This window comes from Ursus arctos, unplaced genomic scaffold (assembly GCF_023065955.2).
Source record: "Ursus arctos isolate Adak ecotype North America unplaced genomic scaffold, UrsArc2.0 scaffold_14, whole genome shotgun sequence".
NCBI classification, from domain to species: Eukaryota; Metazoa; Chordata; class Mammalia; order Carnivora; family Ursidae; genus Ursus; species Ursus arctos.
This window is the reverse complement of record NW_026622808.1, coordinates 12,587,095-12,613,167: the sequence shown is the minus strand read 5'-3', so window position 1 is coordinate 12,613,167 and position 26,073 is coordinate 12,587,095. Positions and strand designations below refer to the sequence as shown.

The following is a 26,073-nucleotide window of genomic DNA, read 5'->3' as shown; positions in this document are numbered from 1 at the left end:
AGAAACGCGGAAACATGGGCTCCAGACAGAGTGCAAAGACCCTGGGAGAGGGGGCATTCCCCGTTCACCCTCTTTCCACCTTCAAAATTATTGACGATGGCCTAAAAAATCAGAAGGGGGAATGAGGAACAGGTTAGGATGAGGAGACCCAAGGCTGCTAGGATGGAGGAACTCTTTGGCAGGGGAGTTGTTCAATCTAAGGGCCCGGAGAGCCCTCAGCAGGTGGCTGGACCTTGGAGGTGGGGGCTGCAGGCAGCAGGGGCAGCGGCAGCTCCTGGGCAGGCCGAGGGTCCAGGAGGGCGTCAGAAGGCACCGCACAGGCTTCCTGGGAAGGAGAGTCCAGAATCAGGGTGAGGTGCACACTGCATCCTCCAGTTAGTCATCACGGGCAAGACCAGGGAACCAACACTCCCTGCCCCCAGGACCTCCTGCCCGTCACTCTCCCCAGAGGAGCCTTCTCCCTGGTTCATACCACCATCGATTGCTGTTGCCTCTTTCCACGTTTATCTATGTGATGTCACACAGCACATGCTTTTTGGGGTCTTTTAGCGGTTCCTCCTCCTTATCACAAACCCCTTTCTAACCTGTTGCTCTTTATTTGTTAAAGCAATCGGGTCGTTCGTCCTGCACAATTTCCAACAGGCTGCGTGTGGTGGGTTGTATCCCTGTGGTGTCACTTGACATGGTCCTGGATCCCCACTCTTCTTGTAGACGGAAGGGTGGATTCTAGATTCCACAGTAGATTTAATTCTCTTCTCTAAACCTTCCCATAGCTTCCCATTGCCTCTGAACAAAAACCAGACCTCGCATCACAGGACTGCCAGGCTCGCAGATCCACCCTCTGCCGTCCACCTCCATCCCCCTCATGCTCACTCATCACCCTGCTCTGGTCACTGTGGATGCCCCAGGGCCTTTGCACTGGCTGTCCTCGCTCCCTGACATGCCATTCACACTTTGCAGCTTGCTAGTCCGTCTCTCAGAGAACTCCTCTTCCTTGCCCCACTCAGTGGGGAAGGGGTCTGTCTTCGTCCCTGTTGCATCCCCAGAGCTCATCACTGGGCCCTGCCCACAGGGGGCATTGTGAAATGAACAAATCCTTAATGGTGAAAGTGGGTGGAAGCTGATGTTGTCCTCTTTTTAGAGATGAGTAAACTGAGGCACCCAGTCCATGCTCCGGGGGCTGCACTGGAACAGAGGGCTGGGAAGGGCTGGTGGAAGGAAAAGCCAACTTGGTGCGGGGGGGGGGGGGGCGCTGGGGCTTGGGTCATTTCATCTGTCCCCTGCCTCTGAAACGGATGTCCCCCTCTTTCCTGGCTACCCAGGCCTCAGTTTCCCCGGCCATCCACTGGAGGCTGGGTGTCCTGTCCACCCGCAGCACTGCTTCAGGGGCAGGGATCACACCCCCCACGCGTCAGTTTCCCCGTCTGTTCCTCGAGGCTGGGTGTCCCCCCCCCCATCCCACACCCACAGCCTGGGGTCTTGGCCGCGGCCCCCGTCCTCCGCCTCGGTTGTCCCGTTTGTCCCCCGGGGCTGGGTGCCCGCCGCCCGCAGCCCGGGATCTGGCCGGCTTCGTGGCCTCGGCCCCCGCCCGGCGCGTCCAGCCTCCAGGCTCCGCCCCGGCCCGCCTCTGGGCGCCCGTCACTTCCTGCTCGGTCGGGAGAAGGCCTTGCCAGGCGGCGGCGACAACAGCGGCCGAGGCATGGTCGCGCTGGAGAACCCGGAGGGCGGCTCGGAGGAGGCGGTGGCGGCGGTGGGAAGCGCCCCGGGCGGGCGGCGGACGCTGTGAGCGCGGCGGGGCGGGCGGGCCAAGCCTCCTGGGACTCCAGCACCCCCTCCCCTCCTCTGTCCCCTCCTGTTGGGCTGCAGCCCCAGGCCGCCCCGCCCCTTTTCCTTGAGGATACCCCGGACCGCGGTGGGGGTGGGGGTGGGGGTCTTTGTAGTCACCCGGGGAAACCCCATCCCCGACACGCCCGAGTATTTGGACAGAGGGGGCACACCTTTGCATGCCTCTGGGGCCCAGAGTGCCCCTCCACCTGGTGCCCGGGTATTGACTAGCTCTGGGGGTCTCATGGCCTTGTCACCGGCTCAGGTGCGGTGGTGCCGCTGCGCGCCGTGTCCCCGGAAAAGGCTTTGGTGTTGTTCTGGCTATTTACCCACAAGCCGCTCTTCTTGTCCCCAAGCTGGGTAGGCACCCCACTGCCAGTCCTGCCCTTACCTGTGAGATTGTCAGCCCCCCATCTCCTGAGTAGACGGGGCTCTTTGTTCATATCTGAGCACCTGACAGGTTAACGTGTGGGGTGCTTAAAAACCCCGGTCAGCAGGAGCGGAAGACCCCGGCGGTCTGGGGCAGACTCCTGTTTCATCAGGGTGCTCCTGTAGAAACCTGAGCCATCCACCCTGTGGGCCTGGTTTGTGGGGGGCAAAGAGATCGCCGCCCCCTCCGTGTGCTGGCCCAGCCGCCTGGGCAGTTTATGCCACCTTCTGTGCCTCAGTTTCCCCATCTGTAAAATGAGATGTAATAGCGGCCTCTTCTCAGGATGGCGGGGGGAAGTCAACAACCCTGTGCAGGCAGAAGGGAGCATCCGTTTCTTTGTTTTTGTTTTAAGATTTTCTTTATTTGACAGAGAATGAGCAGGGGGAGGGGCCGAGGGAGAGGGAGAAGCAGTCTCCCCTGCTCCCCTGAGCAAGGAGCCCGATGCGGGACTCGATCCCAGGACCCCGAGGTCATGACCCAAGCCAAAGTCAAAAGTTTAACCAACGGAGCCACCCAGAAGCCCCCGGAGCACCCATTCTTTAATTATTATCTGATACATCTTATTATTTAATTTGTTTCATTATTACTTTTATTATTATCTGGTTGTTATTTCCCCCGGGCCTTTACCCAGAAGCCGTGTGGATCTCTACAGATGTGGGTATTTACCTTCTCTTAAGGGGCCTTACCCATCCAAAGTGGGTATCAACCTGCCAGTGGGTCCCCACTGGTGCACCCCGGTGCTCCTTCACCCCTGTGTGTCCCCGGGGGTGGGGTGCGGTCACTGCTGGGGGCCCTGTCGGCCCCACCCCAGCCTGAGTCACCTCTCTGCTCTGAGCCCTCCCCCCTTGGTTTCCTGCTTCGGGAAATAGGTTCCTCTCTTGCCTGTTCCTGGGGGAGGGGGCTGGTGCCAGATAAAATATATTTTAGCCCAAGAGAGCTGGTGTCAAAAGGCCTCATTTCAAAATCTGCAGGGAACAGAATTGGGGGAGGCAAAGGGGACTTTTCTCCCCAAACTCAACCTGATTTAACAGCTGTTTCTACCTTGGGCCTGTCCCCCTTCACTGGGCACAAGCAACTTTCATGATGCAGACATTTCCCGAGTCCTGTTGGGTCCAAGAAGCCGAAGGTGTCCCATCTGGGTCCCCAGATTCCCCATCTGTAAAGTGGTCTGTTTGGGTGGCCTGGGAAACAGCTGAGCTGGCCCTTGGGGAGGTTCTGGGGACACTCCTGTGTGTAAGTGTCTGGTGTGGGAGGGTGAGGGTTAAGCAGTAAACAGACACATGGACCAGCTGATCGGGCTGGTCAGGAGCCGGGTGGTTTCTCCCAGGAGGTGACATGTGAGCAGAGACCAGAATGTGCTGAGAAAGTATACTTGAGGCAGAAGGCTCAGCAGGTGCAAAGGCCCTGAAGTAGACTGTTCCTGGGGGGTTTGAGGCCCAGTGAAGGGGCCCCTGTGTCTGGAGCAGAGGACCCTCAACCTTCATTACACATCTGATTTACTGGGTATTTGTAGGCTGCTGCTTCTCTCCTGCCTGCTTCTGCTGTCCTCTTCCTTGAGGGGGGGGTCCAGCCCAGCAGTTGGCCCTGGAGGCCACATGTTTCTTGTCTTCTGCTGGAATTTGGTTGAAGTCAGCAAGCTTGAGTTAGTGGTGGGATTCGATTTCCAGTGCTCAGCTCAGTGCGTGAGGCCCATGAGAAGGTGGGGAGCCCTCCGAAAGCCTGTGGAGCGAGGCACAGACCCCTGTGTTCCCGGTGCAGGACAGGGCGGGGCTGGGCCTTGCGTGAGGGTTCTGGGGAGCCATGCATGGTGGTGGAGCAGGGGAGGGCCCAGTTGGGTTTTAACTAGCAGGTGGGTGGGCCCAGAGAAGCAGGAGGGCTGAATGGTTCAAGGAGAGTGTTCCCGTTCAGACCAGGTTCAAATCCTGGCTCTGCCACTCTCAGGAGGTGATGGGGAAGCCCCATTTGTCAGAGCCCCACGTCCCGAGGGCTCAGCCCCACTCTGACATCTCCTGATAAGTCCCCCCGGATGCAGACTCTGTTATCGGCCCCAGCAGGCTGCCGTTCTGGACTCTGTCCAGCTGCCAAGGTAGAGACACAAGCACTGGGGCACTGGGGAGGCCGTGGGTGAGCTGGGGCTCGCGGTGGGGGTGCTCAGGCCTCAGGGAGGCAGCCCTCAGGTTGGAGCCAGCCTCAGTCATCGGCTCTGTGCTGCCTTCTTTGCAACAGTGGGACCTCAGCTGAGGGCCTCTGTGCCTCAGTTGCAACTCCGTATAATGGGCATCAGCATAATATCACCAGCCTCCTGGCATGATAGTGATGGTGAAAATGAACATTCAGGCCAGGGACGGCGCTGTGATCAACAGCGTGATGCAGAGGGTGAGCTCCCCATAACGGGAAGAAACCAAGCAGGCTGTGCCTGAGTCAGTGGGGGAGGGTGCCTGTCCTGGCCCTCTTGGCTCTGAGTGTCCCCTTTCTAATCCACGGGCACCTGCAGAGGCCGTTTTTGTCTTCACTTTGAAGAGAGTGAGCTGAGGACCCAGGTTACACAGTGAAGCATCCTAGCTGGGCTTCGCACTCGGGCTGAAATTCCAGGGTGTGACCCTGCCTCTGCCTGTGGCTCCTGTTGATGGGACTTGTTCATGTGTGAGTTTATTCCTGAGGCAACAGCACGGGTTTTGGTGGGAACTGTTACCCTCTGAGCCTGGGGCCGCTCACCTGCTCCGCTGTGACGTCGTCAGGCAGTGCCGAGTCTCGTCAGCCTGTTCTCTTTCCCAGCTGGATGTCATGGCCCTTATACCTATAGATCCTTAATGCTGGGGGCGCTTTACATATGTATAGACCCTGAGGAGCCCTGGCTTCGTTCTTGGTCTCCACTGTCCTAGAGTTTCACGGTTTGGAGGGGCGAGGCCACGCTTCCGTTTTTAGTTTGTGTCCTGGGAACTTTGGGTACTAGGAAAGTTTGGGGGGTATTTTGAATTCTGGGCTCTACTCAGTCTTGGAATCGTGGGATTTTTTGAGAACTGATCCTGCGTACCTGGCATGGCTGTGAATGTCTGCGTGGGGATTACCGTGTCGTGGGCGAAACAGTGAAGTAAAACGTACGGCCATTCGGAGTCTGGGGGAGCGTGCACCGGGCAGGGGGCGCAGCCCATGCGGAGGTCTGCAGGGGGGACTGTGGCGGGCACACTGGAGGGGCGGCAAGGAGGCCACGTGCTCTCAGCCTGCGGTCTGGGGGTCGTCGGGGGGCTGGCCAGGACGGCCAGGAACTCCTTGCCAGGACATTTCCATCTAGCGCCCCCTCCTGCTTCCTGGGTCTGCAGGTGACGTCCCCAGTGGGAGTCCTGGCCAGGCTGCTAATCCATCTCCACCATTAATGCCATTTGCTCGGAGGAGGACAGATTAGTTCCGAGGGGGCCACTCCAGCCCCGCCTCTGGGCACATTTCAGGGGGCCTCCAGGGACTTGAGGCACATGGGCTCGGGCATCACCTCGAACCCCTGGAGGCTGTTGCTGGCTTTATCTGCTGCCGGCACGGGAGGTGCTCCGCTAAACCCAGTCTCTTGAGAAACTCCCAGAGGAGGGCGGTGGTCAAATCCTGGAGACTCTGGGTCCCACCAGCTTGCACTTAAGATCTGGAAGTCTGGGGGAGGGGGGAGGAACTTTTCTTGGCCACCCACCCACGATGTGAATTTGGGGAAGTGTCTTCTCTTCTCTGGGCCCCAGTTTACTAATCTGTCATCACAACTGTACGGACCTCCTGGGTGATGTGACCAGGAAACAAAATGAAATTTGAAGGGTCTAGGGTTCCACAGAGCTCCCCGTTGCTGAGGGAAACCAAGCAGGTGATGGCTATGGTACAGGGGCTGTAGTGGGGTTCTGCCTGGAGGTCCTGGCCTGTGTCGGCCCTGAGGCCTGCCTCCCCACCCCAACCCGGCCCACAGGCCCCTTCCGGGCTGCCTGCCCGCTCTAGCTGGCTCCCAGGTGAAGAGGCTGTCGGCCTCCAAGCGGAAACAGCACTTCATCCACCAGGCTGTGCGGAACTCAGACCTCGTGCCCAAGGCCAAGGGGCGGAAGAGCCTCCAGCGCCTAGAGAACAGTGAGCAGGGCTTGGGGCCACCTCCTGGGGATTCCTGGGGCTCACACGAGAATGGTGTGTATGTTGGTATTATCTGTTGCTTTTGCCATGAGTCTGGCCCTGAGCTGCACAATGCTGGGGCTGGGCTATGAGGAGCTCTGGGCAATGGGGCTTGGATTTGCAAAGATGTCCAGGAGTTCAACAAGCCAGGGAGAAGTAGGTGTTCCGGAGGCGGGGGCTGGATGATTTCTGTGCCTTCTGGGAAAGACAGTTGGAGCGCGGGGTCAGGGAGACTGCTGTGAGCCAGAGGGTAAAGGCCCTAAATGCAAAGGCCAGGGGTTTCTATGGAGACTGGGGGGCCCCAAATGCCACCCCCCAGCCCAGAGACCATCTGTTTCCATCTAGCCCAGTACCTCCTAACCCTGCTGGAGACAGACGGGGGCACAGCTGGTCTGGACGATGGGGACCTGGCCCCCCCGGCAGCACCCGGGATCTTCGCAGAGGCCTGCAGCAATGAGACCTACATGGAGGTGGGGCTCCCGTGCCCTCCTCCTGCCTCCCTCTGCTCTGGCCACTCTGGCTCCTCTCTTGTTCTTGCTTCCACTGCCACACCTGGCCTGTGCTGGTCCCTCCCTCAGGAGCGCCAGTCTGCACCCATCCCCCTCCAGTCCCCTGATGAGCATCCTCTTTGTTTCCCTCGGGGTCCCCAGACCAAACCAGAACTCCCACCGCACTCCAGAACTTTCCTGCACTCCTGATGCATCTGCCCGTCATTGGGAACGAATGAGCCCACTGGGGGCATATTTGGTCCGTGTTAATCCCCCGCCCGACAGCCGGGTCTGTGGGTACCCCATAAACTCTTGGCCAGCTCTGTGGGCAAGTGTGTGTACGAGGAGTGTGTCCATCCGCTTTGTGGCCCTCTGTGCCCATGGGCTAAATGGAGAACCTGGGGCTGGAGACCCGCAGTCATTAGCCTCGGTCCTGCCTGCCTCTCTTCTAGGTCTGGAATGACTTCATGAACCGCTCTGGGGAGGAGCAGGAAAGGGTTCTTCGCTACCTGGAGGATGAGGGCAAGAGCAAGACGCGGAGGAGGGGGCCTGGCCGCGGAGAGGACAGAAGGAGAGGTGTGAGCCTAGATGGGAGCTTGGAGGAACCAGAGGAATAGGGGGGTGTGCCCGGCTGATCATGTTGTGGGCGGGACAGGGATAGGTGGGGAGGAGCCTGGCATGTGGGCGGTGCCCTGGGGACGGGTGGGGAGGAGCCTGGCATGTGGGTGGTGCCAGGGGGACTGGGGGGAGGAGCCTGGTGTGGGGGCGGTGCCTGGCAGTGGGGAGGAGCCTGGTGCATGGGCGGTGCCCCAGGGGATGGGTGGGGAGGAGCCTAGCACGTGGGTGGTGCCGGGGGACTGGGGAGGAGCTTGGTGTGGGGGCGGTGCCTGGGGTGGGTGGGGTGGGGCCTGGTGTGGGGGCGGTGCCTGGGGTGGGTGGGGAGGGGCCTGGTACGTGGGTGGTGCCAGGGGGACTGGTGGGGAGGAACCTGGTGTGGGGGCGGTGCCCGGGTTGGGTGGGGAGGGGCCTGGTGAGTGGGCGGCACCTGGGGGGACTGGCGGGGAGGAGCCTGGCTTGTGGGCAGGCCAGAGGCTTGCTCCGGCGACTGCCCCACGCAAGGAAATCTTGTAGAGGACCCGGCCTACACACCCCGCGACTGCTTCCAGCGCATCAGCCGGCGTCTGAGAGCCGTCCTCAAGCGGAGCCGCATCCCCATGGTGAATACCAGGCCAGGCCTCATCTTTCTCCACCTGCTTGGTCTTTTTTGATGACCTTTTTTTCTCGCCTTCCTAACTGGCGGTGGTATGATGGGAGAGCTGTTACCCAGCTCAGGTGGTGTTGGTGACCAGGCAGGATACAGACCGGACCGGTGTGATCAGAGTGCAGGACCAGGGCTGGGCAAGGGCTTTCCCTGAGGGTGGGAGGGGCAGGGACAGTGAGGGTCGGTGCTGCAGGGTGTGTAGGAGACCACCGGGCAGAAGGCATCGGAGTTCAACAGTACGGCGATAGCTCAGTCCTGCTGTCTTTCGAAAGCGTTACGTAGCCTCGTGTAGCAGGTCAAAGGCCACATTTGAACCTAGGCTTTGGACTCCAGAGGCTGCCCTGGGCGTGGGGCCTGGACAGCTTGTCCCCCGTCTCCCAGTTGGCCTCACCGCTGGACCCGTTTCTCCCGCAGGAAACGCTGGAGACCTGGGAGGAGAGGTTGCTGACGTTCTTCTCCGTGTCTCCCCAGGCCGTGTACACGGCCATGCTGGACAACAGGTGACTGGGTGGGGGTGAGCGCCGTGGGCTCCACCAGGGGCCTGGCTGTGGCCCATGGCCCCTGACCGTCCATCCCCCTCCAGTTTCGAGAGGCTCCTGCTTCATGCCATCTGCCAGTACATGGACCTCATCTCAGCCAGTAAGTGCTGCCGGCCCCCAGGACCCCACCTGGCTGATGCAGCCCAGGGAGACCAAGGCCACAGTCACACAGGGTCTGGTCACTCGGGGGAGGCTTCTCGGGGAGGAGGGGCGGCAGGACTGTGCACTCGTTCATCAGAGGCTCCTCGCGTGCCTGGCGCCCTGCTGGGTGATGCCTTAGACGCTCCTCACTGTGGGTCCTCAGGGCCACAGGGAGAGCGGGGCCTGTGTGGGCATCCGGGGCCCCCAAGACGAGATGCAAAGTTCTGTTCAGCTGTAGCCCCCTCCACTGTGCCACACATGTGACATTGGCAAGCCCCCCTCCTGGGGCCTGTGTCCCCACTTTTATAATGGGGGGTGTCCTCAGGACGCAGTCCCCTGGGGAGGGTCCTCACAGGCCCTTGCTGCCTCTGGGTGCCCCACTGGGTCCTTGCTCCTCATCGACACCTCCTGCCCAGAGTTGCTGAGGAGACAGTTTCCATGGCAACCCTAGGACGTTCCTCCTACGTGCTCCCTGGGTGCATTTGCAACCCCCATATTTCTCTTTGTTCCCACAGACTCAGGACAGAGGGGCTGGGCTGGGGGTTTGAGCTGTGGCCAGAACACAGAGGAGGAGGGGACCTGACCAGATGGGGAGCGGCGGGGCCAGAATGGCCCAGGCAAAGGCCCCAAAGTGGGACTGAGCTTAGGTGGCTCCCGGGCTAGCCCAGGTTTGGGAGTGAAGGGAGGTGAGGGAGGTTGGTGGGGGCTGGGCCACCCAGCGCCTGGATGCCGAAGCACGGGTCCCCCATGAGGGCAGGGATGGAGGTGGTGAGCTGGGGGCCCGTGACGCCCCCAGTCGGGTCACTGCTGCCCTCCTTGCCCCCTCACAGGTGCTGACCTGGAAGGCAAGAGGCAGATGAAGGTCAGCAATCGCCACCTGGACTTCCTGCCACCGGGGCTGCTCCTGTCTGCGTACCTGGAGCAGCGCAGCTGATGGCAGCCCCGCCCCGCCCCCACCCACTGCCGCCCCGCCCCGCGCCAAGACCTCCAATACCATTTGGCACAGTATCTTTATTATTTGAGAATTTGTCCTTGTAGACACGCTCGTCCCCTTGGGTGTCCCCTTGGGTGGCTCTCTCTCACTCTGGCCCCTTCCCTGTCCACCTCTCCCAGAGAAACGCTGGGGGCTGGGGCCGCCCCAGACTGGCCTGGCCTTGCAGCTCCCCGCTCTGGGACTTGTATTCGAGCGAGGAGACCTGGCCTGGTCCCTTCCGCGTTCCTTCCTTCTGCTTTTCCAGCCCCTTTTGAAGCTTAAGGAGTGAGAGCCTGGGTTTTTTATGACTTTTAAGAATTTGGCGTGATTTGCTGTAGATTTTTAAATTTCCTTTTTGGGAAGAAAAACCAAAAACTTGCCCCAACTGATAAATGGGGGACTTTGTTCTCATCCCTGCTTGACCCCCTCCCCTCCCCAGTCTTTGGCTTGGGTGGGGGGGGATCTCTGGGGCTCTGCCCCTTTCTCCAGGAGTGTTCTGTCGTGTGTACGTGTGTGTGCGTGTGTGCGTGGGCCCTGCAACCTAGGACAGAAGCTATAACCTAAAGGCTGGTCTTACCATCTTTTGGAATATATGTTCTCCCCTGGTGGCTTTGGTGGCTCTTGGGGCCCTGTCTGCTCTGCACACCTCCTCCCCTCATACTGGGGGATCGGGACTTCTAGCCAGAAGCCTCTGCCCTCGGATTGCCCCATTCCCCTCCCCATGTCCCCTCTCCCCTCCCCCTGCCCAGCTCTGGCCTGTTACCTTGGGGTGCCCTGGGACTGCTCACCCTGGTGTGTCCCACAAGAGCAGAGCTAGGGGACACCCCTCCTGTGTGTGTGGCTAGTTGTGCTTTGGGAAAAGTGGAGAGTTCAATAAATCTCTGGTGCTCTGGTCTCCAGCTGTGTGGTTTTCCTTTCCTTCAGCAGGTGCTCAGGTCGTGCTTAGGTCCTGGTCCTTAGGGGCTGCAGGCCTCAGGGCATGAGGCTCCACACTGAGCGACACCCCACCTGTGGCTTAAAACCACAGGAATTGATTGTCTCCCAGTCCTGGAAGCCAGAAGTCCAAACTCATCCTGTGGCAGGGCCCTGAAGCTCCAGGGGAGGGTCCTTCTTGCCTCTTCCAGCTTCGGGGGCTCCCTGACGTCCCTTGGCTTGTGGCCACATCATTGCAGCCCCTGCGTCTGTCTTCCCCTGGCCTCCCTGTGTTCCTTCCCATCGTCTTCCCTCTGTGTCTGTCTGGGATTGGCTGGGGGTCCCGCAGGACGTCCCCAGGCTGGGTTCATCCCATTGGGGGACCCTGCCGCCCATGTGGCTTCTCCCTGCAGATGGGGCCCGGGTCCCTTGGCCGGGTGTGCTCGTCGGGCTTCTCCCCTGGGAAGCTCCTTCCCCGCCACACTGTCCTCAGGGGAAGGCGTTGCCGGGTGCAGCGGACACACACAGGTAGTGGGAGCTGTGAGCCGCCTCCCTGGGGGCAGAAGGTCGTGTTCATTATTGAGAATTCTGCAGGGACTTTTGTCTCTTCTCCCTCAGGTATTCACTTATTCCTCCGTTGGTATTAGTTGGGACACGTGAGGATTTGCTTTCTAGTTTGGGATTTAACCCAGCACTGCTTTCCTCTGTCGTTCAGACTGCTCTGGGGTTGGCCTCGCTCTGTGAGCCCTGTCCTCTCCGGCACTCCAAGATGCTGCAGCACAGCCCCGTTCCTGTTGCGGTGGCATCTCACTACAAACCCAGATCTGGGCGCTCGGGGTGTGCGACAGCCCGTGCTCGCACACATTTTAGACGTTTCAAAGACAGTCACTAAGAACGTGCGTCCAGGTGGTGGCACAGAGGACAGGAGGCCCCTGAGTGGCCAGCGAGAATGGTATGGAATCCTGGGTCCCCAGAGGGCAAGGCCGGGAATGTGGGGACGACCGGTGGAGGATCTCCGCCCCAAGCTACTGCCAGGACTGGGCGCGAAGTCATGCTCTTCCTCCCCGTCCCCCTTGAGGCCTCAGTTTCGCCAGGAGGGGTGTCAGAAAGGAGCAAAAATATGGAACGCTTCACGAATTTGCGTGTCATCCTTGCGCAGGGGCCATGCTAATCTTCTCTGTATCGTTCCAATTTTAGTATATGTGCTGCCGAAGCGAGCACAACACCAGGATTGACCCAGGCACTATTTATAGTGCCTAGAATAAAATACTTTACACGAAGGGTGAATTCTTTTAAAAAGGTCAGCCATCCGCTTTCTTTTCTATATTCATAAAACATATAGAGTAATGAAATGGGATCATTCGCTGAAGTTGAGAAAGCGTTACTGTCTTGCCAAATATAACTCATGTGGCTGCTGGGACTCTGCTAAGAGTCATATGCAAATACCCCGGAAGCTGGGCCGAGTTGCCGCCTTCCCAGAAGTCCCTGGGAAGCGGCCGCGCTGCGCAGGCAACTCGTTGATCCTGGGGAAGATGGCGGCGCCGGAGCCGGGGAACTAAGCCGAGTGCGAGCAGCGGCTGCCTGCTCGACTTGGCGCCTGGGCCGGCCCGGTGAGCGTGGGGCTGCGGGAGCCGGAGGGGTCGGCCAGCCTCCGGTAGGCGGCCGAGGGGAACGCAGCCCGGAGAAGGCGGGACTAGTGGGGCCGGGGCGGGGCCTGCGAGGTCAGAGGGCGGGCCTGGGAGGGGCAGAGGGTGCTGGGCACCAGGCCGGGGGGCGGGCGGGGTCTGGGGCTTGTGGCCGAAACTTGTGTGAGGCCGGGGGCGAGCTGGGGGTGGGACGTGGAGACTCGGGGGAGGCCGGGCGGGGCCTGGGGGGCCGGGGCTCGAGGGTACTGGGGGATTTGGAGGTGGGACAAGCGGGCCCCGTGTACGGCGGTAGAGCTGGCCAGCGAAGGGTTTGGGGTCTCTGGGATGGAGTCTGAGAGTTTAGGCCGGGCCGGGGGCTCAGGGGCCAATCTGCAAAGCAAAGATTGTAGGGGATGGGCTTGGGGATGGAGGCTTTAGGGGCGGGACTTAAGGACTTGCAGGGCATTGTGGGCGGGGCCTTGGAGTACCCGGGCAGGGCTTGAAGTAGGGGTATCCTGGGGTAGTGATTGAGAAAAATGGGGCAGATTGTACTTGTAATCTCAGTGGACTCCTGTGAAAGGAAGAGAAGTAACCTATAATCGATGCTGGCACGTAGAGAGCCATGAGGAAAGGTTCACCGTCATTCCTTTTGTTAGACTTCTGAAGTCCCACCTCTGCCTCCACTGGAGGCCGTGTCCTCGCTGCTCTTGCATATCTGTGGGCTCTTGCTCCAGGACAGACCCAGGGCCCGACCTCTACGCACACGTCCCACTGCCCTCATCACTGCTTACTTGGACCAGTGCAGTCACCTCCCCCCATCCCTGGCTGTGCCCTCCAGATAGCCAGAGGGGCCCTGTTCAAATGTAGATAGCTCACGGCCCTCTGGCGCCCCCCCCCCCAGGGTGAAAGCCTCCAGGGCCCCTAGGACTCGCCCCATCACCTCCTGCCCCCACTTTGCCCCCTTTCCTTTCGCTCATCTGCTCCAGCCACATGGGCCGCTTGGCCGCTTCTCAAACACCAGAGGTGCCATCTGGCCTCTGGGTCTTTGCACAGGTGTTCCCTTTACCTGCAGTGACCTTCCTCCAGACATCTGCATGCCTTGCTGCCTCACAACTACACTCAGATGTTGTTTTTCTGATTAGGCTTCCCTGTCCCTCCATGTTTATTTATTTTATTTTTAAAAAGCATTTATTTATTTGAAAGAGAGAGAGTGTGAGTCAGGGACATAGGCAGAGGGTGAGGGAGAAGCAGAGTCCCCATTGAGCAGGGAGCCCAATGTGGGGCTTGATCCCAGGACCCTGAGATCATGACCCCAGTCGAAGGCAGATGCTTAACTGACTGAGCCACCCAGGCACTCCTCCCTCCATGTTTAAAATGCAGCTTCTCTCACACAACACACAAGGGCAGGGCTTGGGTTCATTTCATTCCCTGAGGTAAGCCAGCGTCCAGCGTGGAACTTGGCATCCTGCAGGCACTCAGTGAATGTCAGTGTCAACGTCCTCCCTCAGGAGCTGCTGACTGTCCTGGGTGTGTGACCTGTGGCATGTGGGCACAATGGATCTGGCTTATGTCTGCGAGTGGGAAAGATGGCCCAAGAGTACCCACTGCCCATCAGTTCCCCTGGCCTGTGCCTGGTCCTGCCGCAACCTCATTGCCTTCACCACTGACCTTCGAAATGACGACCAAGGTGTGCTTCCTTGCCCCCCAGCCCAGCCCCCTTCCCCTGGTGTCCCCACTGGGGACCTCTGGGTCTCCAGGTCTGCCTGGGAGCCGCCCCTCACCCACGTGGGCCCTTTCAGGGTTTTCTCATCCATAACTGGGGGAGGTGAGGACCCTAACCTCACAGGTGTGCAAAGGGCAGATGCTCTCCTATACCTAGTGCTGGGGTGGGGTAGGGGGGAAGACCCTGGAATCACTCCTTTGTGACGGGACAGGTCAAGGGATGTGCGGTCCCCTATGGCTTGGAGACTTGATTCCTAGTTTTCCAGACCGTGCATGTTACTGTCTTGCTTTTGGAAGCCTCGAAGTTACTTTGCTGGTACTTGTTTTCTGTCTGTTGTTTAAATAATGTGTGCTTATTAGAGAAAATTAGAAAAGGAAAAAGAACCATGGAGAGATGCCCACCGTTAGCATTTGGGGATCATTTTCTTCCAGTTCTGTTTTCTGTGTCTCTTTGAAAAACGTGATCACGCTTGTGGTGAGGTCACAAGCCTGCTTTGGTCTCCAGAGAGAACCCAGGAACACGAGAGTCTGCTCCTTGTTAAGCACCAGGGCTGCGACATGGTTGGCAGCAGAGCGGCTCCCTGCCGTCCCGTGGGTGGGCTGTCTGCTGGATTCCTCCCTGGGCCTCCTGGGGCCACCAGAAGTTTCAGGGTGGTTATGGTTGCTGTGCTGACCACGTGCTGTCTGCAGACCTCACCCGCATGATCCATATCCTGGATACGGAGCACCCCTGGGACGTGCACTCCGTCAACTCAGAGCACAGCGAGGCCATCACCTGCCTCGAGTGGGACCAGTCAGGTGAGGACAGGTCAGGGGCGGGTGGTCCTGCCTGGCTGAGGGGGACAGTGACACTCATCCTTGATCTGAATCTCAGGGCAACATGTTCTCTCTTCCTGGTCACGTCCCCGGAGTCCACAGCCGGGACGGGAGGCTCACCCTGTGGCTTTGTGGCCACCGCTCTTCACGTTCTCCACGTGCACACTCGTTTCAGGAGCGCACCGGGTGCCACTCCCCCGCCCCACCAGGCCTGCGCCTCCCCGGCCCTAGACATACTGCCAGTAGCTGCGCCTGCCCACAGTGAGGGTTTGCAGTGCAGGTTTGCCCCCCACAGGCTCCCGGCTCCTGTCAGCTGATGCCGACGGGCAGATCAAGTGCTGGAGCATGGCGGACCACCTGGCCAACAGCTGGGAGAGCCACGTGGGCAGCCTGGTGGAGGGGGACCCCATCGTGGCCCTGTCCTGGCTGCACAATGGTGTGAAGCTGGCACTGCACGTGGAAAAGGTGGGTGTCCTGCCTGAGTGAGCACGTGCGATAGGTGAGATCAATCACCCTGCTTGTCCACCTGCTCCTCTTTATCTGGTTCCTCCTCTCCCACCACCAGTGTCCTTTGGTTTTTCTAGTCTTAGGCCCAACTCATGCTTGCAATTAAGCTGTCAACATCTGTGTCTTCAGTGAGCCACCCATTTAACTGATGGCGGCTGTCCTCAGTGAACCTCCCATTTAACTGGTGGCTGCTGTCCTGAGTGAGCTACCCGTTTAACTGATGGTTGTTTTCAGAATCTAACCCACTGTTTGATTCAGTAATATCCCAGACTTCCTCTTTTTGTGCCCCCAGAGGGGGGTTGTCAGGTCACAAAGGGCAGACCCTTAAAGGCCGGGCAGGGCATCTATTCTTCCTTCAGCTGGGGCTGGCATTGGCCGTAAATGGATCCCTTGCTCCCTTCTCCCCCCATAGTCAGGCGCCTCCAGCTTCGGTGAGAAGTTCTCCCGCGTCAAATTCTCACCGTCGCTGACACTGTTTGGCGGCAAGCCAATGGAGGGCTGGATCGCAGTGACGGTCAGTGGCCTGGTCACCGTGTCCCTGCTCAAGCCCAGCGGGCAGGTGCTGACATCAACAGAGAGTCTGTGCCGGCTGCGTGGCCGCGTGGCCCTGGCTGACATCGCCTTCACGGGCGGCGGCAACATAGTGGTGGCCACCGCGGATGGCAGCAGCGCCTCCCCCGTGCAGTTCTACAAGGTGTGCGTGAGTGTGGTCAGTGAGAAGTGCCGCATTGACACGGAGATCCTGCCCTCGCTCTTCATGCGCTGCACCGCTGACCTCAACCGCAAGGACAAGTTCCCTGCCATCACCCACCTCAAGTTCCTGGCCCGTGACATGTCGGAGCAGGTGAGCTCCCGCCCCAGGGGATATGTGGTCCACTAGCTGCAGCCGCAGAGGTCCACGCGCTTCTCGTCTCAAGTGCTGGGCTCAGGAGTCTGACGCAGGCCTCACCAGGCTAAAACCTAGCCGCGTGCGGGCAGGGCTGCCTCCTGGCTCCTGCTTCTTCCTGACCTGCGGCCCCCCCTCCATCCTCACTGCCAGCAGCGCGGGGTGGGCCTATTGCTGGGCCTCCCGCCCTCTGCCTCCCTCTCGTGAGGACCTCGTGAGGACACCGGGCCCGAAAGCCTCCAGGTCGTGGAACTCGGGATGGGGTCCTTTCTGGGGACTTTTTTGGGGATGGGGTATTGGGACATCTTTGTGGCCATTGGTCACTGGTCACCCAGGGCTCCAGTGTAAGCACACGTCAGGAGGGCCCCCAACTTCGTGAAGCCCTGATGGTTTCCCCAGCTGCCCCCCTGCTTTCCACCGGGGCGACACCTGCCGTTAGAGCTCCACCCTCCTGACGAGCTGCTGCCGTCCCCAGGTGCTGCTGTGCGCGTCCAGCCAGACGAGCAGCATCGTGGAGTGCTGGTCCCTGCGGAAGGAGGGCCTTCCTGTGAACAATGTTTTCCAGCAGATCTCGCCTGTGGGTGAGTCTCCCTGCTTCCGGGGGCACTGGGCTTCCAGCACAGCATGCAGGAGCTGCTCCAAACCGCTACGTGATGGCGGCCCGCTCCACCGTCTTTCTTACCGCTATGCAGCCGCTTCCTTGCAGTCCTGGAGAGCCTCCTGCCCTGAGGCTCAGAGACGCGAGGTCTACCAGTTACCCACTGCCTCACTCTCCTGCGCGGAGCATGTGCCTGCTTGAGGGAACAGCAGTGCAAAGGTCCTGGGGCAGAGGCCAGGAGCTAGAGCGGCTGAGCAAGGGGGGTACAGATAGGCATTGCAGCAGCACCGGAGGTACACACAGCCCCCTGGGCCACAGAGGGGGCTGAATCCTGAAAACCACAGAATCCTTCAAAAACTCTGGTCTATAGTGAGAAAAGCGAGGCCCAGAGGACTTGACTGAGTTTGCTCAGAATATACCCACTGGCTCACCTCCCCCTCCCCTGTCCCTGCACCCATGTGGAACCCCCAGTGGCTCCAGATGGCACTGACCTGCCCGCCCTCCCCCCAAGGCGCGCCCCCCCCTCTCCCCTATGGACTCTGGGATGCGCTGGCCCAGCCTGAAGTGACGGAGAGGTCAGAAAAGCCCCTGGATTTTCACCCCCCGGGGCCCACACACAGAGATGCTTTCCAGTAGACGAGAGCCGGGCTCTCTGCTGACGAGCGCTAATGGAGCCTGGAGCGTTGGCTGTGCAGGAGGGCGCTAGGCGGGAGCTGCTAATGAAGGGTGTCAGGAGGCCCCCGCGGCGCCTGCCCCCACGGGGCTTTACATAAGCTGTGCACTGTGGGGGCAGAGCAATTAACGCGAAGAGGGTCACAGCTGCCCTCTTCCCCGACCGCGCGTCCTCAATGAGCTTGTCGGTGGCAGCCAGTGTGACCGCATGTGGTGGGCAGGGCCACAGGTGTGCGCGGCCCGCCGTCCCGGCACAGAGGGTGACCAGCCCCAGGGTCAGCCTGGCCACAGACGTGACCTAGTGTTTATGCCCCATCCGGGTACAGGTGGCTCGGGGTGCAGCCTGGACGTCTGCCGTGGTTGCTGTTACAGCTCTGTTGTCCGTGTTGGGTACTGAATTACACTCTGTGGCCTTGGGCAGCCTCAGTGCTCTCTCGGCCTCAGTTTCCCCTGGGAGACCGCGCTTGCCAGGACTCCCTCCCTGGGTTCATGGCAGGTTTATAAGCTGTGACAAGCCATTCAGGGCAGGGCTCTCAAGGCGGAGGGTTGGCAGGGAGAGGCTCTGTGATAGTGACAAACCAGCCCCAAACTCAGTAGCTCAAAACTACAGCTCCACGCTGTGCTAGGAGGGGCCACCTCTGTGGCTCGGCCCGGTTTGCGTGTCCGCTGTCAGCTGCCAGGTGGCTCGGGCCCTGATTGTCGGCTGGGCCCCTGGTCCCCCCGTGGCATGCGTGTCCCTGCAGGCTCGCCTGGTCGTGTCCCAGCGCCTGAGCACCGTGAGTCTCTGCCCACATCACAATTGCGACACCCGCCGGCCGAGCCCGGATTCATGGAAACTGCTCCGCCAGTCGTTGGGGGGGTTTCATCACCAAGGGTGTGGGTGCAGGGGGGCCGATCTGTGGCGCCTTGACTGTCCAGCTCAAGCCTCAGCAGGCAAGCAGAGCTGGGGTCCCCCCGGGACCACTTACATCACAAGAAAACCCAACGCAGGCTGGCCGGGTCTCGAGGCTGTGTGTGGCGGCGGGGTCCGGGGCTCTATTTGTCAGCGTGTTGGCCCCCACCAGCCCCAGCCTTGTGGTCCTGTGAAGTCCCGGGGCAGGGTGGTGCTGGTCTGGCTTGTGTCCCTGGCCCGTTGTGAGCCGTGCGGGTGGCTGGGCCGTGGAGCGCTCTGAGTGGCCATGCTGGGGCAGGGCCCCCAGTGTGGGGCCAGAGGTGGGGTGCCGGGCCCCCGTGCTTGATGCCCCCCGCGGGGGGGGTGCCTGCTGCATGTCTCATCCTGTTCTGTTTTCCTGCCCACCCCCCCATCCCCGTTTTCAGTCGGCGACAAACAGCCCATGATTCTGAAATGGCGGATCCTGTCCGCCACCAACGACCTGGACCGTGTGTCTGCCGTGGCGCTGCCTAAGTTGCCCATCTCGCTCACCAACACTGACCTGAAGGTGGCCAGCGACACGCAGTTCTACCCTGGCCTCGGTACCCGCCCTCCCCTAAGCAGCCCCTTCCCGCCCCAGCGGCTGGGGGGTGTCCGCGGCCCCCACGGCTCAGCTTGCTGCACTCCTGCCTGTAGGGCTGGCCCTGGCTTTTCACGATGGCAGCGTCCACATCGTGCACCGGCTGTCACTGCAGAGCATGGCCGTCTTCTACAGCTCCGCGGCCCCGCGCTCCGCGGACGAGCCGGCCGTCAAGCGCTCACGGGCCACCGGCCCCGCCGTCCACTTCAAGGCCATGCAGCTGTCCTGGACCTCGCTGGCCCTGGTCGGCATCGACAACCATGGGAAGGTGAGCTTTGAAGCCGCCTGCGCAGCAGGGAAGAGAGGGAGGGGCGGGCCCCGGGACCCCCACTGCCGTCCCTGCTGCTCAACGGCCCGAGATCCCTCACCTGGGAGCTGGGGTTCCTCTGGCTCCCCGAGGTCACGGAGAAAAGCTCTGGTGTGGTCTGGGGCACGTAGTAGGTGCTCAGTGAACATCCTTGCTTCCGGGGGACCCCGGCCTGGCCGATGGGCACGCTGTGCACGCTCACCCTCAGCCCCGCCTCCCGTGCAGACCCCCGAATAAACCAGCTTCTGCGAGTCGCTTTTCTTCGTGACTCCGGCCTGAATCCGCTTCCTGTTGGCCCCGTCCTCGGCCTGTCCATGCGGCAGGCTGGCCAGCAGGCCTCTCCTTGCGGGAGGGGTTCTGCTTCTGGAGAGCCGGGGCTGCGTCTTTGCAGAGACCCCACGGCCCGAGAGTGGATTTGCGAGGCCCAGGGAGGGACACTGGGCGCTGGGGTCACTAGGTGTGGGGCCGGAGCCAGGTGCCCCTGGCACGCCCCTCCCTGTTTGAGGGCGCCTGCCGGCCAGGCCCTCACCCCCACCCCCCGCAGCTCAGCATGCTGCGTATCTCGCCATCCATGGGCCACACGCTGGACGTAAGCCTGGCCCTGCGGCACTTGCTCTTCCTGCTGGAGTACTGCATGGTGACGGGCTACGACTGGTGGGACACGCTGTTGCACGTGCAGCCCGGCATGGTGCAGAGCCTGGTGGAGAAGCTGCACGAGGAGTACACGCGCCAGAACGCCGCCCTGCAGCAGGTACCCCCGGCCCGCCGGCCCCTTCCTCCCAGTGAGCTCTGAGCCTCAGCCTTTCCTGCGAGAGATCAGCACTGCGGGGAAGGGGGGGACCGGCTCGCCCTGTGCAGTCCCCTCTCCGCCCTGCTCTGGCGGGAGCTGCTTCCCCGGCCCCTCGGGGGACAGCCCTGCCTGCCGGCCGCCCGCCCCTCCCACCAGCCGCCCCCACCCAGGTCCTGTCCACCCGGATCCTGGCCATGAAGGCCTCGCTGTGCAAGCTGTCGCCCTGCACGGTGGCCCGTGTGTGTGACTACCACGCCAAGCTCTTCCTCGTGGCCGTCAGCTCCACGCTCAAGTCCCTCCTGCGGCCCCACTTCCTGAACACACCCGACAAGAGTCCCGGCGACCGGCTGACCGAGGTCTGCACGAAGATCACCGACGCCGGTGGGTCCTGCCCTGCCAGCCGAGAGCTGCGTGTGCCCCCAAGACCCTTCGCGTGGGGTCATCCTAAGCCCCACCTAAAGGGTGAGGTGTAGACCACGTGTCAGGCACGGGGTGGGGGTGGTCACCGGAAGGAGTGCATGTGCCCCGGCCGTCACAGGGCTCGCCCCAGAGCTGGGGACAGACATCAGCCACGGGGGAGTATCAGCCGGGCCAGGCTGGGGAGTGGAGTCCCTGCAGGAGCCCGGCACGGGCAGGCGCTCTGACCCAGGCTCCTCTTCCTCGAGGTTCGGGGCCTGGCTCACCGCGGATGCTGCCGGGTGCCGGTCGGTGGTGGGACCAGGGACGCAGAGCTGGGTGCCTCCGCGCGCGTGCGTGCGTGCACTGCCAGGGCCCGGTGTGCATAACCGCCCGTCCCCTCCCAGACATCGACAAGGTCATGATCAACCTCAAGACGGAGGAGTTCGTCCTGGACATGAACACGCTGCAGGCGCTGCAGCAGCTCCTGCAGTGGGTGGGGGACTTCGTGCTCTACCTGCTGGCCAGCCTGCCCAACCAGGTGTGGTGTCCCACCCCCACCCCTCCCCGGGGCGGGCCCTCCCCCTCCTCACAGCCCCGCCCCCTCCTCACAGCCCCGCCCCCTCACAGCCCCGCCCCCTCCTCACAGCCCTGCCTTCTCCTCACAGCCCCGCCCTTGGGTCCCGCCGCCATGACGCCTTGCAACAGCATCCTCCCCATCCCCCCAGAGCTCAGGGGCAGTGAGCTATGTGCACCCACCCTGCCTGGGGGCTTGCGTGTAGGGGTCTGTCCCACACCCGCCCCGACCCCAGGCCACGAGGGCAGCTGAGTGCATCTCCTGCCCCAGATTTAAATCCTCTGTAGCCTTAGCAGTGACCTCCCTTCCCCCTGTTCCCCTCTGGTCCCCGGGTCCCTCCCAGGAGGACTGGAAGTTCCTCTTCCCCCTTCCCTACGCCTTGGCGGCCAGAGGTAACCGCTTCACACACACACACACACACACACACCCTGGCACCGCACTGCCCGGGGCTCCCCTGGCCTGCTGCCCTGCACGCTGAGGTCCGGAGATGCACAGCCCGGATGGACAGCCCGGGTACCTCTCCCCACAGGGCTCCCCGCTGCGGCCGGGCCACAGCTTCCTGCGGGACGGCGCCTCGCTGGGCACGCTGCGTGAGCTGATGGTCGTCATCCGCATCTGGGGCCTGCTGAAGCCCAGCTGCCTGCCCGTGTACAGCGCCACCTCGGACACCCAGGACAGCATGTCCCTGCTCTTCCGCCTGCTCACCAAGCTCTGGATCTGCTGTGAGCCCCTCGGCCCTCGTCCCCCTGCCATAACACGAGTCCCGGCTGAGCCGCCCCTGCCCCAGTCAGACCGTCTTGGTCCCTGGCGGCTGTGCATCCCCGCGCTCCTCTCCCGCAGGCCGTGACGAGGGCCCCACAAGCGAGCCGGATGAGGCTCTCGTGGACGAGTGTTGCCTGCTGCCCAGCCAGCTGCTCATCCCCAGCCTGGACTGGCTCCCCGTCAGCGACGGCCTGGTCAGCCGCCTGCAGCCCAAGCAGCCCCTGCGCTTGCACTTCGGCAAGGCTCCCACGCTGCCCGCCAGCGCCAGCGCCTTGCAGCTGGACGGCCTCATCAGGTGCGTTCCCGCCTCTGCCCCGTGGCCTCTGCGTGTGCCGTGCGGGCTGCTGCTCTCTGGCCTTGACCTTGACGCCGGCCTGGGAGACGTGCTTGCTCGGCCAGTGACTCCCGTGCCACCTTCTCCATCCCTGCACTCAGTCATCTGTGTGACGTCCGCGTCCCTCTGCATGGAGTGCCGCAGGGCCGGCCTCTGGCTCCAGCTCAGCCCCTGTGGAGCTCAAGCATATCCCGCGTGGGCTCTGGTCCACTGGAGGTCGGTGTGGTGCGGACGCTGCGGCGCGACCGAGGGCCCTGTGGGCAAAGCACCTCGTCGGGCAGGCTGTTCTCAGGGCCGACAGGCAGCTGCTGCTGGCGCGTGTGGCGTCAGCCCTTACCGCCCAGCAGCACCGCAGGGCAGGGTTTCGTTCCTGCTCTTCAGGCGGGAAAGCTGCACGATCCGAGGTCACATAAGGCACTTCCCCGTTTCAGATGCTCACGTGATGGGGAGACTTGCTTGAATTCCCCACGCGGTGCTTCAAGCGCTGGGCTCTGCAACCTTCTGGCATCTTCCTTCTTGTCTCATGGCAGGAGGGACTGCCTGAGGACTCCCAGGCTTTCGTTTGTGCTTGGGTTTCAGGAAAAACTTTAAGAAAAGAGGGGCCTGTTCACAAGGAGGTTTTAAATTCGTTGTTCTGGGAACGTTCAGAAATGTTCAGACATATTTAATACCTCTACGCCCGGCCCCCAGGTCCCCTGCCACAGGTTCTCCTGTGCCTGCCTGCCCGCACCGCTGTGTCTGCAGGTGGAGGGGGTCTGTGCCCGTGTGCGTGCATGAGCTCACGTGTGTGCGTGGACCCTGAGCTGTTCACGTTCTCTCTCTGCCAGGGCGCCGGGCCAGCCCAAGATCGATCACCTGCGGAGGCTACACCTGGGAGCCTACCCCACGGAGGAGTGTAAGACCTGCACCAGGTGAGCACTGCCCACCGCAGACCTCCGTCGACACGGGTCGTGGGAGTGCTTCCTGCGCAGGGCTGCTGGGCATCCCACCCTCGGGCACCGGTGCGAGCAGGTGTGTGGGTGCGGGTGACCGTGCAGCCGGTGCCTGCCCTGGGGGAGATCTCAGGGACCCGACAAGTACAGAAACGAAGCACGGGCCCTGTGCAGATACAACCCCAGCTGTTGCCAGACAACCCTGGACGCAGGCTCCTGGGGTCACACTGCTAGGGAGTGCTAGGACTTGCTGTCCATGTTTATCTTTGAGCCAGTACTCAAAAACCGCACATCCCCACCTCATCCGCTCACGGAGGTGAGGGGGCGATGCCGGAGCTGGGGTGCAAGGACGAGGAGCCAGCTCAGCGCTGGGGGGGTGCCGGAAACAGCACTCTTGGTGGAGAAGCAGCATGTGCCAAGGCCCCATGGCAGGTGGGAGGACAGCCCCAGCCAGGGCCTCACCTGCCCGGCTCTGCCCCCAGGTGCGGCTGTGTCACCATGCTCAGGTCACCCAATAAGACGACGGCTGTCAAACAGTGGGAGCAGCGCTGGATCAAGAACTGCTTGTGTGGGGGGCTCTGGCGGCGGGCGCCCCTCAGCTACCCCTGACTGGGGTTCTTGCCGGACCTATCTCAGGTGCACTGAAAAATAGGCGTCCTGGATGTCTGGCTTTCCGGGCCCTGTCACTGGACGGGTCAGGGGAGGATGCAGCCTGAAGCCTCGCTCGCATTGGTGCCCCACAGCCCCGCGGGTGCTGCTTTCTCTCCCTTGAAGCTTAATGGTGGATCCCGGGCGGAGGAACCCAGTCACCTGTCCACCCGTGCCAGGTGGTGCCAAGACAGGCCTGTGCATCTGACGGCGTCGGGCAGGACCACAGCACACGTGCTGCCCTCCCTGGACGCCCAGACCTCCAGCAGCCCCTCCGGACCCAGGTCCTGGCTCCGGGGGTCCGGGATGGCCACGCAAACCTGGGGGCTGTCGGGCGTCTGCATGGGTGCCGCCAGTGACACCAGCCGGCGCACCCGCTCCGTCTCCTCACCTCTTCCTGCCAACGCACCCAGGTGGTTCTGACCTCAGCAGGCCCAATAAATGTCCTGCCGGCTCACAGGTGTCCTGTCTGTGCCAAGGGTGCTGCCCCTCCTCTTTCCTGTCCCCCAGTTCTGGGCCCCCGTGCCTGTGTTTCACTGACTTGCTGTCCATGTTTATCGAAAACCCACCGTGTGCTAATTGCAGAGGCCCCGCTAGGGAGTCGTCGCGGTGGATGCACATGTCTGTCTCTTGTTCCCTGCCTCCCCCTCGACCATGCCCCCCGCGGCACAGCAAGGCCCCCAGGTTGCTGGAAGCTCAGGCCTGGTCCCCCCAGGGGTTCCGCCTTCTGCCAACAAGCACTTTCCCCATTATGTCCTGCTCCCCAGGCCTCCAGACAGAGCGCCCTGCCTGTGGAGTGCTAATTGGTTCTCTTGTTTTCCCGCTGGAAGGCTCGGGGAGGGCAGGCAGGTGGATGCCCGCGGGAGGTAAATGCTGCGTGTGCGCGTGCACTCAGGGGGGCTTCCCGGGTGGGTGGGAGTCCACAAGCCCCGTTAGCCTGGCTGGGGCCGTGTTACCCGGGAGGGCCTGCTGTCGGAGCTGACGCTTTCTGCGGGGACTTGGCGCTTGTGGGCCCGCGCTGGGGACAGGTGCGGAGGTGGGGGGCTGGCCCTTGACTGAGTTGGCGGGCTCCTGCCGCCTGCCTTGCCTCCCACCCTGCTGGTCACCACTGCCTGGTGCCCCTGTAGTGACACGGGAGCCCGAGGGCAGCCTCCCCCAGTTGAGCGTATCTGGGTGAGTGGGCACTGCTGTGGACAGAGCCATCCGTGAGCCAGGGGAGGAAGACGTGCGAGTTGTTGGCCTGCCTCAGGTGTAGGGCAGAGCTGGGGCGGTTTTGGGGAGCAGGGAAGAGGCCTCTCCTCCCTGGAGACGAGCTCCACGGGGCCTTCCGCTGGTCGGTGCCCAGCCCCTGCTGCTGCGCCGTCTGCGTGGTCGAGGTTCCGGGCTCCTGCACGCTTCCGCGTGGCCCTGCACACCCTCACTGGGCCCTGTCCTCTTCAGCCATGTGTCTTCCTCAAGTCCTACTTTTTAAGCTGGTTACCTGTTTTAGAATGACGGGCCTGTTCTCCCGCATTCACATCACGGGTTTAAGGTTAAGTTATGGTTTTACGACATGAACGCGACTCCCGTCAAGACCTCCTCTTAGGTCTGGCGGGGCTCACGCACACCTGTGTCCAACCCTATGCAGAAACGGTGTGTGTGACGTCTGTGTGGGTGGGAATGGCCTTGCTCGCAGCTCCTCACCCTGGAGCCGGTGCCGCCACATGGTGAGGAAGATGGGACTGTTACCGTGAGCAGCTGTGTGTCCACAGTGCCCAGCCCAGGATCGAGCACACCGTAGGAGCTCAGTAAGTGCTTACGTACAAATGAGTGTATGACTCCAAGGTGAACACTCTGTCACAGAAAAGTAAAACTTGGCCCAGGTTCTGACCCTAATTCCCCAGTGGGGCCCATGAGTTCACCTATCAGACCCTCAGTCTCCTTTTCAACGAAAGGGAAGTCACGAACCCCTTTTGTGGACCAAGCTTGACACCCTGGGCCTAGCAGGTGGGAGAAAGCACAGGGCCTCAGGGCCTGGGTTCTGCCCTCCAACCTCCTGGTCGTTGCCCAGAAGGGTAAACTGAGACCCAGGACGCGCAGTCGGTGTGGTCCGTCAGCCTAACTCTGAACCTCCAAGCACCTGGAGAAGACCGTCCTCGGACCTCAGGACAGTCACGAGGCCTCTGAGCCGGTTTCCCCACGCGCGACATGGGTCCTAAGAACACGCCTGACTTCAGAGCGTCCGTGTTCCCGAAGCTCGGCCCGGGCAGGGCCTGGAACACAGGGGGCCCTCCCACCCCGCCTGGGAA

At 61.8% G+C, this 26,073-nt stretch overlaps 2 protein-coding genes and 1 non-coding gene across 10 annotated transcripts; 2 read left to right on the top strand and 1 right to left on the bottom strand.

Annotated features, from left to right (window-relative positions):
- The first annotated feature begins 1,643 nt into the window (after positions 1 to 1,643).
- On the top strand, positions 1,644 to 10,685 carry R3HDM4 (R3H domain containing 4). Of its 2 annotated transcripts, none has more exons than XM_026480853.4 (8): positions 1,644 to 1,782; positions 6,195 to 6,349; positions 6,734 to 6,858; positions 7,329 to 7,452; positions 8,008 to 8,093; positions 8,552 to 8,637; positions 8,721 to 8,776; positions 9,648 to 10,685. In XM_026480853.4, exons 1-8 carry the CDS (start codon positions 1,700 to 1,702, stop codon positions 9,749 to 9,751), a joined length of 819 nt encoding a protein of 272 aa, XP_026336638.1. In that variant the 5' UTR covers positions 1,644 to 1,699; the 3' UTR covers positions 9,752 to 10,685. The 2 variants fall into 2 exon arrangements, with proteins under 2 accessions (XP_026336638.1, XP_057167385.1); XM_057311402.1 differs by having other exon boundaries at positions 6,195 to 6,403.
- Positions 10,686 to 11,816: 1,131 nt separating this feature from the next.
- On the bottom strand, positions 11,817 to 11,923 carry LOC113243049 (U6 spliceosomal RNA). The gene has a single exon (XR_003312066.1). It is a non-coding gene; the product is annotated as a U6 spliceosomal RNA (small nuclear RNA).
- A 245-nt stretch (positions 11,924 to 12,168) lies between these two features.
- MED16 (mediator complex subunit 16) lies at positions 12,169 to 24,242 on the top strand. 7 transcript variants are annotated; one of them, XM_026480848.4, is made up of 15 exons: positions 12,169 to 12,312; positions 13,836 to 14,014; positions 14,740 to 14,847; positions 15,161 to 15,330; positions 15,785 to 16,216; positions 16,734 to 16,839; positions 18,846 to 19,001; positions 19,096 to 19,307; positions 19,891 to 20,097; positions 20,307 to 20,517; positions 20,940 to 21,073; positions 21,639 to 21,831; positions 21,950 to 22,166; positions 23,033 to 23,116; positions 23,620 to 24,242. In XM_026480848.4, exons 2-15 carry the CDS (start codon positions 13,882 to 13,884, stop codon positions 23,744 to 23,746), a joined length of 2,490 nt encoding a protein of 829 aa, XP_026336633.1. In that variant the 5' UTR covers positions 12,169 to 12,312; positions 13,836 to 13,881; the 3' UTR covers positions 23,747 to 24,242. The 7 variants fall into 7 exon arrangements, with proteins under 7 accessions (XP_026336633.1, XP_044233823.1, XP_057167381.1 ...); XM_044377888.3 differs by having other exon boundaries at positions 12,180 to 12,312; positions 20,307 to 20,598; XM_048227015.2 differs by having other exon boundaries at positions 12,187 to 12,356.
- Positions 24,243 to 26,073: the final 1,831 nt, after the last annotated feature.